This window comes from Terrapene carolina, unplaced genomic scaffold (assembly GCF_002925995.2).
Source record: "Terrapene carolina triunguis isolate 2854851 unplaced genomic scaffold, T_m_triunguis-2.0 Scaffold30, whole genome shotgun sequence".
Lineage (NCBI taxonomy): Eukaryota > Metazoa > Chordata > Testudines > Emydidae > Terrapene > Terrapene triunguis.
In genome coordinates this window covers 9,074,079-9,086,309 of record NW_020664381.1, presented here as the reverse complement: position 1 = coordinate 9,086,309, position 12,231 = coordinate 9,074,079, and the positions used below count along the sequence as shown (strand labels likewise).

General features: G+C 41.9%; 1 protein-coding gene across 1 annotated transcript in view; it reads left to right on the top strand.

The window, feature by feature from the left end:
- LOC113406382 (hormonally up-regulated neu tumor-associated kinase-like) overlaps positions 1-12,231 on the top strand; it is a 75,348-nt gene that overhangs the window by 51,251 nt on the left and 11,866 nt on the right. The window contains exons 6-7 of the mRNA XM_026650965.1: positions 5,716-5,851; positions 11,272-11,440. Coding sequence (XP_026506750.1) covers positions 5,716-5,851; positions 11,272-11,440 — 305 coding nt within the window. The remainder of the gene's footprint in view (positions 1-5,715; positions 5,852-11,271; positions 11,441-12,231) is intronic.

The following is a 12,231-nucleotide window of genomic DNA, read 5'->3' as shown; positions in this document are numbered from 1 at the left end:
TTAAGGGGTTTTAAAAATTGGGTCTAACTTATGGCTCAGTGGTATGAAATTGCCTTAGCTTGTTTCATGTGGTCAGTAGTACAGACAGCAACTCTATGCATAATTTCACCAAGCAGACATTCACATTCGGCATTCTCTAAACAATAGAAACCAAATTGTTTCTGACCACTGCAAGGAATGTGGCTTCTCAGTGTCAAAACAGAAGAATGTTTGTATTCCTATTAATAAAACTCGTTCTACGACTTTTTAAAACTGAGCTTGGTATCTGAATGAAATTTAAAGGGAAACTAAGTTTCCAGTGATATTGGTCTTGAAACGGTAAAGAGAACAAACATTATCCCAAAATTATACCACAGAAACAAAATTCTGTCAAGTGTAAGGTCAGTGGCTAACAAGATTAGCACCATCCTTGATTTCATCATAGATGAAGATAAACAACAGTTGGCTGGATAATTCAGTTATACCTTTGTTAGCTCAGCTACTTTGTTCAGCATGGACCAAGGGAATGGTATAACAGTTTTATTTACATCTGACTTCATATGTAACATGCTCCACCTCCAAAGATCGATCTGTTAGCTTCATGTTTGCTTTTCCATACAATTCATGGTGTTAGGTCTTATGCCTAGGACCCTACCAAATTCACAGTCCATTTTAGTCAATTTCACGGTCATAGGATTTTTAAAATCATAAATTTAATGATTTCAGCTATTTAAATCTGAAATTTCATGGTGTTGTAATTGTAGAGGTCTTGACACAAAAAGGAGTTGTGTGTGTGTGGGGGGTCACAAGGTTATGTAGGGGGGTTGCGTTACTGCTACTCTTACCTCTGTGCTGCTGTTGCTGGTGGCGGTCCTGCCTTCAGAGCTGGGTGGCTGGAGGGCAGCAGCTGCTGGTCGAGAGCCCAGCTCTGAAGGCTGTGCTGCTGGTGTGGCAGTGGCTCTGAAGTAAGGATGCCATGGTATGGTATTGCCACCCTTACTTCTGTGCTGCTGGCTGCAGAGCTGGGCCCTCAGTCAGCAGCTGCCACTCTCTGGCCACCCAACTCTGAAATCAGTGCAGAAGTAAGGGTGGCAATACTGCAACCCCCCTAAAATAATCTTGTGACCCCCCTCCCCCGCAACTCCCTTTTGGGTCAGGACTCCCAATTTGAGAAACGCTGGTCTCCCCCATGAAATCTGTATAGTATAGGGTAAAAGCACATAAAAAAACAGATTTACACGAGGAGACCAGATTTCACCGTCCGTGATGCTTTTTTCATGGCCGTGAATTTGGTAGGGCCCTACTTATGCCTGTAGAGTTTGGATCCTGGCTAACTGAGAAACTGCCTCTCTCCTTCTGTGCCATCACAACACTTAAGATTAGCTGAGGTACTTTTTCTAGATACTAGATGCAGAGCAATCTCAGTGGAGGGTTCTTGCCTCTGGAATTCATTTCATCCATCGTGAATCTTTTGATCTTTCTAGTATGGTATAAATCTCATCCACTTAGTCATTTGCTGGAGGAAAAGGGAGCTTGTATAGGGAATTGAACTCATTTGGGGACTGAGTTTATTTACATAACACTTTCAATAAGCATTGTGCACTGTTGTAACTGTGCTCAGAATCTATTGGGAGGTGCATTTTATAATTGGGGAAATGGGAAAAATGGAAAGTCATAAGCCAAAACAGAAGAACAATGGATTTGTTGTTCTTGACAATAGAGAATTCTTTACCTAAGAAACGTGACATGAGGATTGCAGTTGCAGGATGCTCATGGAACAGCCATAACATCAAGTTCCAAAAGATTTATGGACAGGTTTCCAGTCTTTCCCTGCTGTTACTGCAATATTATTGTCGTATGAAAATATGGAAAAGTCAGGAGAGATTTAAGCTAAAATAGCACATGGTAATTAATAATTTATGAAGATAGAAATAACTTTACAAAAATTCAGTTCATGCTTAGGTGACCTGGTAACTGCATAATCGTAATTCTCTCTGTCTGCCAAATGTAAAATTCTTGACAGTAGGCCTGTCTAAATTGGATAGTCTCTCAGGGCCCCAGTTTCTGTAGGATGTTGAACACAGAGACTCCTCAAGTTGGTAGAGCTCAGCACCTACAGAACCTCATCCTGACTTATATAATACAAATCTCTCCCCTCCTTGTGTCATGAATCCACAGGATCTGTGCTACGGCCCGGCTTTTAAACAGTCCCCATTCAATGTGCTAGACCCCGAAGGCGTCCCACTGTTCCTAAAAGATAGGCCACATGGCCTCAATGCCTCTGAGGGCTTGACTACACTTGCAAGTTAGAGCGCATTAAATCAGCCCCGGGCGCCCTATATCCTGAGGTGTTCACACTGGCAAGGCGTAGAGCGCCTGGACTCTGCAGCTGGAGCGCTCCTGGTAATCCACCTCCACGAGAAGCATAGAACTTGCTGCGCCCTGGCTGAAACGCCCGGGAGTCACTGTGGACGACGTGTTGCATTACTGCACTGTGATTGGCCTCCGGAAACGTCCCACAGTCCCCTGAAGTCAAGTGGCCATTCTTGTCATTGTTTTGAACTCGGCTGCAGGCATGGGGATATCCCCTTTCAAAGCTCCGTTTCTGACAGCTTATCTGCTCCAGGACAAAGCAAACCATTACTGTGAAATGCTGCTGCTGTGAGTGTGTGTGAGAGAGAGAGGCGGGGAAGGGGGTGTCTGTTGCTATCTGAACTTACAAGACAGCATGCTGACACACTCTCTGCCCCCCAAAACACACTGTCCCCCCACATACACACAACATACTCCCTGTCACACTCCACCCCTCCCCCCATTTGAAAAGCACACTGCAGCCACTTGCATGCTGGGATAGCTACCACAATGCACTGCTCTCTGTGGTGTTACAAGAGCTGCTAATGTGGCCACGCCAGTACGCTTGCAGCTGACAGTGTAAACACACGGCAGCATTTCCCCTGCTGCGGTCTCCGAAGGGTGGTTTAACTCCCAGCGCTCTACATCTGCAAGTGTAGCCAAGCCCTGAGACTCACCCACTGGGCTCCAGCACTCCTGCTTCTCACTGTGAGCTCTGTCCAGCAAGTCCAACTGGGAAAGATTCCTGTTCAGAGACTTGCACCCTCTTCAGGGATCAGTGCACCTCTGCAAGCATTTGCAGTGACACCAGGCAGCCTTTTCAAAACAGACTAGGGTTTATCAGTCAACTGGACTGCAGCATTGGGAAGTTCTTAGTTGGCATAAAGAAGCAAAGGTTAAGGCAGTAGCCCACACCAGGGCTCTCTTGAGCCATCCTGCTATAGGAACCATCAGGGTTTCTTTTCTCTGTCTTTGTCCATTCTCAATCCCAGGCAAGAGCTTCCTGTGTCTCTGTGAGCTCAGCTCTTAACGCAGACATCTGACACCTTTTGGTCTATTGTCCTCCTCCTGAGGAGCCCTGCTGAGTTCCCATGTTCCACCTGCTGGAGCTTCCCACTGTTAGGTGTCAGTTGTTCAGTAGCTGGGGTTCCTGTTGTCTTTCTGGATCCTTCCTTGAAATGGGTTGGTTCTAGTCAGCCCCGAACGAGCCATTTCTATCATCCCAAACACCTCATGTCTCCTGCTCTGGCAAAGGAGCATTTTAACTTCTTGCACCCACTGGATAGCAATACTAAGTCAAGAAAGTCACTGCCAGGCATAAAAATACGACAGAAAATTCACAACTTCAGTCATACGTTATCCACTGATCTGCTTTAGAACATAGGCACACACTTCCTCTTCCTGACCCCATATAGACCAGGCTTCATGGTGACTTCCTGAGCTGACCATGCTCAAAGGACCAGTGATGTACATAAGGGAGGGGACTGGATAACAACATGACTGCAGACAAGAGCCTTTTAAAGGCAAGTGCACTTTATCTTTAGTTAACATTTATGCCCTTTTCAAATGGTTACATCCCGGCCTAGAGAGCGAACATGCTGCTCTCCTAACACAAAGGAGGGTACGGGAATAAAGAAGCCTATCGTTTGTGTTTCTGGCCCCTGAGATGCCCATTGATTACTGTGTAAATGGCAGTCCATGTAGAGCATTTGGGACGGTGGTGAAGAGGCTATGCCATTGCTACTCTAGTGCAAAAATGGATTCAGTTGTAAAAGACAAAAATGGCATAAAACAAATGGGTAGTATCCACTGACCCAAGATTAATGGTCTATAAGCAAGAAGCGAGTACATTGCTTTTGGTGTTTGCTATGGAATTCATCCGGAATTCTTTTGGCAGCTCGGCTGACTATTTTTTCCTTAGTATGTAGCCCATGTGTGCTAGCCACATTATTATATTTGGTGGCTTCTCTGGTCTAATGTGTCTAATTTCTGCATACGTGAGGCTGACTGCAAGCACTTGGGTGATCTCATGTACAAAATCTTTAAAAAAAACCATCTCCAACATTAGGTTTCTGTGTCTGATCCATGAAGAATTCTAGAGAGCATATTAAATTCCTTAAGATTGCACAAGCAGAAGGCAGGATTTAGCCATGATGGTCTGGAGATTAAAATTAAAAGTCAAAACGGAGATAAATTTCCAGCTCAGATACTGACTTCCTGTGTGGCCTTGGGCCAGTTACTTTATCTCTCCTTGTAACTAACAACCTCAGAGGCATGACATCAATGAATGTTTGTAAAGCACTTTGAGATTCTTTGATGGAAAACTCGAAAGGAATGGAGTCAAAACATAGGCCCAGTGCTGCCTTCAGATTCTCTCTTGCAACTCTGTGGCAATCAATGGAAGTACAGGGGTTCATATCTGAAAACAGAAATGAACCCACTAAGCTTACTGCTCTATTTTAATTGGGTCAGAGTCTCCTATCATTGATTTCAGTATGGATGCACCATTTTAACTGAGAAACTAATTTGGTCCCCCTGGCCTGATGCTGTGTGATACTGAGCACTGGTACTGATTGAAGGTTAATGGGAGTTGAGACTGCTCAGCCCCTCACCAGAGGCATGCAGTTCCTTTTTAAGATTGCACATGGGGCCTCTAACATTATACTTCTGCTGAATTTTTGAAGGGCTGTATAAGGAAGAAACCCTTATGTTATTGGTGAGGGAATATTTAAATAATGAAGAAATGATTGTAATACTAAGGCCCTGATTCAGGAAAGCACTTAAGAATGTGCTTAGGTCCCATTGAAGTATGTGCTAAAATGTTTTACTGAACTGGGGCTACGTTCTCTCATCTCTCATGTTTAATATTGGGCCAGATCTCTAGATAGGTAAAATTCCAGATGACTTCTCTTATTGTTTGTCCCAGACAATTTGCTATTGAAATATGTTGCACAGGGAAGTCTCTAGATTAGATTTGTATCAAAGATTTTTTCCTTTTTTTTTTAATGGAAAATTAGATCTGGTGCATGTTATGATCCTCGTGTCTAGAATAATATTATCTGATCAGAGTCAGGGTTTGGGGCTAATTGGGAACAAATGCCTCTCACCCTGCTGGGTTTTTTTCTGGAAGCATGAAGGTTACCTTCAGAGCACACACAGATCATTGTCCCTCTTCTCATTTATGATTCTATAAAACATTATTTATTTTACATATGGATTAACTCCTTATCAGATAATTTTCTCAGGGACATTAGAGCACATCATAAAGGAAACCGTTGCTTGGTAGTATATTTTTGGTAAGGTTATTTACCATAGTAACTCAGTTGCTAAGTTAAGTTGTAAAACATATGACACAGCTGTTGTCTTTTCTTAATGTCTTCACAGCGGCCATAAACCTTCTACAATCTCTGCTAGAGCCAGATCCTGCAAAGAGACCAAACATCCAGCAAGCTTTAGCAAATCGTTGGCTTAATGAGAATTACCCTGGGAAAGCACCGCATAATGTCACGTATCCAAACAGGTATTTTAATTAATACAATACTTTGCAAATGTGAGAACACATTAAACCATTAGAGGCTTGATCCTGGATACTCTTACTCACATAACAAAGTCCCATTGAACTCACTGGGATTACATACATGAGTAAGGACTGCTTATGCTTATTTCAGGACTGGGCCTGAAATAAATGGGAGATGATATCAGTTTTGAGAGAGTTCTTAGTGCAAAAGTCAAAATGACTTCCTTAAACTAGCAGAGAGATGCCATACTGCTCCATGGTGACCCAGGATCAAGACCACATACTTAGTTGACTCCTGGAGCTTCTCAGAATTGATGGGGGCAGCGCATTGTACATCAGTCTTGGGCACCCCTTTGTTTGCCGTTGGAGTGATATTACTGTGTCATTGGAAGTTACTGCCTTTCTAAAACTCCAGCTTAGATTCTGTGTGATAAATACAACATTATTATGGTAACCGTTATGGGAAGGATCAGAGTTAGATGAACCTGCTTAGATGACCTTGAACACCTCAACGGACACAGAGACATATGACCAGGTTCAGGTGGATGACAGATCTCATGGCTAAATGTATATGCAGCCAGGGGGGAAAAAGTGCTATTTTTGGTACACTTAGGGCTAGATCCACTGAGGGATTTAGGTGCTTAAATGTCACTTTAGGCACCTAAGTCCAAAATTTACATCCTCAAAACCCCGGCTGCTTACGCTGTTGGCACCTAAGTTTCGGCCAGTGAACATGCGCAGTGCCAGCTACATCCTGACACTGCTGAGTTGCTCGGTGTCTAGCTCACACCTAATCCATACTGCCTGATGCAGTAGGTGTTTCCAAAGGCTGTCTGTCAGATTGGGCCCCACACAAAGCATGCAATCAGAGGAGGAGTGCATGGTGTGTGTCCCGCCTCCCCTCCCCTTTGCCTTGTGCCTTATAGCTCAGTGGTTTATGTGTTCACCCAGGATGTGGGAGGTCTAGATTCACATCCCTGCTCTGCCTGATATGGAATGGGGACCGGAACCCAGATCTCCCCACTCCCTGGTGAGCTCTGGGGTGGGACTCTTTCTTGCTTAAGCTGTTCAGTTTTTGTACAATATATTTAAACATTCATTGAGCCAGGCACAGACTGAGAATGATTATGTAGCTAAGTGGTTAGCTGTGTCCCTTTCTCCCCCCTGCCGCCTGCCTCCCAGAGCAGTGAGAATCCGGTTCAAGTCTTTGTTCCAAATCAGGCAGAGGGGAAGATTTGAACCTGGCTCTCTGACATTCTGTGGGAAAGAGCAGATCTGGTTTAGGTGCCTAACTTCAGGAGAGGGATCATGGTGAGAATCCTGAGTGGAGACAGGCATATGCCACCAGCCCACAGTTAGGCACCTATCTGATTTTGAGGGGCTTGGCCACACCCTTCTTCTCAGCATTTCCTACTGGCTAGCTTAAGCAGCTCAGCGTGGTGACTTTTGTGAATTCCATTCTTAGGTGCCTAACTCTCCGCATGCATTGTACAGGAAGCCTGGGTACTTACCTCAGGCCTATGGATTCTTTTATGTGGCAGGGCGTCTAAACGTTAGGTGTTGCAACCACGAGTCTAAATCCCCTTTGTGGATGTAGCCACTAGTCAAAATGTAAGAGCTTTTGTGTAATACGCAATTCAGCACCAGCTGTGGGCTTATGCCCAAGGATTGCAAGCCTAGAGTCACAAAGAGAATAGCAGCTTCTAGTTCTCGAAAAATGGGAGGATAGAACTTGAGTGAGATTGAGGTCTTTTATTCTGGAAAGAAAGTTCATAAGAGAGATCCGGTGAAACAATGAATCATTAGGCTGGCATACAGGGGAACACAGAGTTGTGGTGCAGGGAAACGTGATTGGCTACATTCATGGCTGGAATATAAAGAAGGAATATGAGAGTGGTTGGTTTACAAGGGATGTGGCAGAGAATGAGATGAATCATTGTCTCAGCATTCTTGTCCTGATACCAAGTCTAATTAAGCTAAAACAAAACATACACAGCAGATTTGAGGAATCCTGGTGCATTGGACTGTGCTAAAGTATGGTACATATGAACATTTTGTGTTAAAGAAAGGGAAAATAAGTGTAAACTGAATGAGTCATTATGCTAATTAAATCACTGTCATAATGAGTCTAATCAATCTACTAAATGTGGCATCTGTTAAGCAAATGTAACTGAGAGCTGTGTGGGTAACTTAATACTCTCACTCCTAGTCTTATCTCCACTAAAAACAACACAAAGAAGGCTTGAAATATATTTGATTTAAAACTCTTCTCCATTTGTAGATGCACTTTTATATTTATATATATTTTTAAATCCCTGGCATGCACTTGAGTTGCACTTTGTCAGATTGTATTGGAAGTGTTCTTTCTGAGTTTGATCACAAGTGTAACTGATTATATGTATAATTATTTAGGTGACTTGTAAAGGAAGCTGGAGTCTAATATGTTAGAGAAAAGAGCAGTGCAATGTCCTTTATTTACCAAGTGCCCACTAATCATTCTGTCTTGAAGCAAAGGAACCTTAAATATAAGAACAAATGAAAATCAGAGTCCTGAAATACAGAGAGTGAGGTGTAGGTGGGTGGGTGTTAGGAGAAAATAAGTGCCTTTTACACAGGGCCGTAGCAACAAAGAACGTGGCCCCCTCCGAACGGTGGCCCCCTCCGAACATATGTCCGGGCGGGGCCCCTTACAATGCAGAAACTGGAATGCGGTATTTATTTTGCCACTTTTAGGGGCCCCCTTCCTTGCGGGGCCCCCTCCGGTCGGAGGGTACGGAGGGCGCTCGCTACGCCTCTGCTTTTACAGCTCTTAAAATATATACACTTCTTAAGTAAAATTAATATGGAACTTTTATGCTTTAAGGACAATTAGATGTTATCATCCGATAATGTAATAACAGTTAAAAAACAAGAAAGAATGGAAGAACTAGCTGGGAGGGGAAGTATTCTACATAGTCTAGTTTAAAAGAATATCCCTTTTTTTAAAAAATCACCCTTACAATAAATATTACAGTAGAACCTCAGAGTTACATACTAACCGGTCAACCACACACCTCATTTGGAACCTGAAGTGTGCAATCAGGCAGCAGCAGAGACAACAAAAAAAAAAGCAAATACAGAATAGTACTGAGTTAAACGTAAACTACTTAAAAAAATAAGGGAAAGCAGCATTTTAATTCTGCATAGGAAAGTTTCAAAGCTGTATTAAGTCAATGTTCAGTTGCAAACTTTTGAAAGAACAACCATAATGTTTTGTTCAGAGTTACAAACATTATTACAGAGTTACGAACAACATCCATTCCCAAGGTGTTTGTAACTCTGAGGTTCTACTGTATGTACAAAATCAGTTTTTCTCATCACTTGCCTCTCTGAAAAATCAGAAAATTAGACCCATGTGTATTTTGACCCACTTTTTGTGCTGAAGTCAGTGGAGTTCCATAGTCATGTAGATTATTGCCTTTCTATCTTTGGGCTATAGTGCTTTTTTGTTCTTAACTAGCTTAGGTCCCAAACTTGACCTGCCTACAAGTTGCTATATTATAGTGTGATAGAAAAATCCTCTTGATTGTAAATATTTAGGGCCATATTTTGCTTTCATTTAAATTGGTGTAAATTTGGAGTAACACAAATTCAACTTTGAAAGAGTTCCTCTGGATGTATGCCAGAATGTGTGAGCAGGATATACACCATAGTTCTTATCCACCACTTAATCACCAACAAATCTCCACTCTCATCCCAAGCACTATTTTTATTGAACTAACAAAAAGCAATGTATTGTACTCACGGGTACCCCTTCTGTCCTTTTATGGGCGTCACTAAATGCTCCTTAGATAGGGAGTTGGTAGAAGGAGTGGATGGGGAGAGGATGTAAAACTGAGATGCAGGAGATTTCTCATAAAATAATTCTCCCTGGCTTTTTATAAGCTTGCTTTTATTAAAGAAATTCTCTGACAACAAAAAATACTTGGCATTTTACAGAATACTTCCAACAACAATTACCTGGGTTCTTTTTGCTATCCAGAAGACAGACTTACTTACCATATAGCTGCAGATACAGTTTGCCTATTAACTTCTTAAAAAAAAAACCCTAAAAGCAGTCCCTTAGTACAAAATGAATTTTAATAAGCATATTGAACAAAGGGAAATATTTGCTAGTCAAGATTTACCAGACTCGATTTTGAATATTATTTAGAGTCCTGCTATGGCCAGCCCCATCTCACGTGCAGTAACGTCTGAAAAATAGCGATGCAGGGGATGAGATGGAGATTTTTTAAAAAGCTCATCACCCAGCAGTTCTTAGTAAGGCACCTAAATAAGTGGCTAAAATAGCTATTGAGAACAAGGAATATCTTTTTTTTTTTAAAAACAATTATTTTTGAAAATAATGGGCGCTACTGGGTGCTGGACACACCTGGAAGTCTGACCAATTCATTTAGAAGCCTAAATGAGCTCTTTGGAAAATCTGACCTTCCAATGCACTGTTAAAGGCACTGTTATAACTGCTCAAGGCTATTGCTATCCATTCCTCAACTCAGATAAGTCCATTATTGAGAGCGTGCGCAAACACACACATATTTTTTGTATAACTTAGCTTTACATAGTGCCTTCCACCTCAAAGCACTTCTACAAATTTAACAAACTGCTATAGAAATGTTACCTATAGCTCACTTCACCTACTATTGAAATACACTGATCTGTGGGATGAAACACTCTAGCTAGCTACTTAATGCAAGGCGAAACACCCAAGCAGCGGTTAACAATAGCAGATGAAGATGTATCGTATCTAATGGAAAGAACAGAAACATATAGGTAAGCAGAATGTAGCTAGCTGAGTTGGATTTTAGCTCTTCTCCTCCAAAAGGAGTCAGGGGATGTTTAATGACTAAAGTGGTCAAGACCTTGGGTTTTATGTCTTAATCAAAATGTGGCATCTGCAGCACTGCAGTGCCTCTTAACACCATGCTGGGCCATTGGTTCACTATTGACTCAGAGAGTAGAATGCCATCTATTTAATGATCAATGTCCCTTCCTGCAGCACATACTGTGGCTGTTCCTTGGCAGTCTACCATCCAAGTAGTAACTAGCCTTGACCTTTTTTAGTTTGTCAGATCTGAATGGAACACAGCATAGGGTGGTAGGGCTGAAAGCCACATAGAAAACTGCACCCAAAATCCTCGAGTACAGAGGGTATGCTGAGTTAAGTATCAGAAGGTATTCTTTATCGCTAAAATAATTTTTGGCTGCTTTTTGAACTAGAGCTACCTTCACAAGAACGTAAGGCTAGTCGTGTTTGCATTACTTAGCTATATAATGGCCTTCAGATCTCTAGTGCATACTCTTCAGGTGTCCTCATTGCTAACAAGCATTCTAATGTCTCATCTGGAGGGTTGTAAGAATAATTTGTTCGGTCTCTCTTTGTGTAGAATTCACCTAGAAGACCTCAGCCAAAGTGTGCTGCTCCATATGACTGAAAAGTTGGGCTACAAGAACAGCGATGTGATCAACACTGTCCTCTCTAATCGGGCAAGCAACACTCTCGCCATCTACTTTCTACTTAATAAGAAACTAGAGCGCTATTTGACAGGCCTGAGAGTAAGTATTGCTTGATACTGATTCTTTAAGACAACAACAACAACAATAATAATAAATATAAAAAGTGTGCTGTAATATACAAAAATTTTCCCACACACTGACATTTGATTCTGAGTCTTTAACTTAGTGAAGTGTAGCCCCTTGAGATTCACTGTTCATATAACATTAGTTGTGAAAGGGAGATAATGCTGGTCAATAGATAACATTAATTCAGATCAGAGTTCCCATGCATGGGAAATAATTGCTTGTAGGTTGTATGTACATGGTTTCCAAATGTAGGCATTGGACCAAGAGGCTCCTGGGAAGGCTTTTGGCTTACAGAAACAAAGTCCTTGCCATGTAAGGCTTTATTTTTGTCCTAGAGTTGTGTCGGGTTTATGCTCTTTAGATATAATTCTTCTGTTATTAAGAAACATCCATTAACGTAATATGATTCTTGGCAGGAGAGGTGGGGACAGTTGAATAGCTATTAAAATATGTTTGTTTGTTGTGAAGTGAAAACTTTAAGATAAAAGTTGTACTTAAAAATAATAAGTATGTAGATTTTGTTGATTAGTTTTTGACCCTCTTGGCCCATGGCACAAAGCATTAATACCTAATAGCTCTTGCATAAGACCTTGGGTCAAAAATCCTGTTGTCCAATTTGCATTGCAGGTTTTTTGCAGTGTAAATTGTTATTGCAGATTCTGCATTCAGTTTCTGCACAAACCTCCCATTGGCTTCAATAGATGTCTACACTGGGGATGAGAGGAGCAATAAGTGACTTAAGAGACTGACAGTGCAGTTGCAGC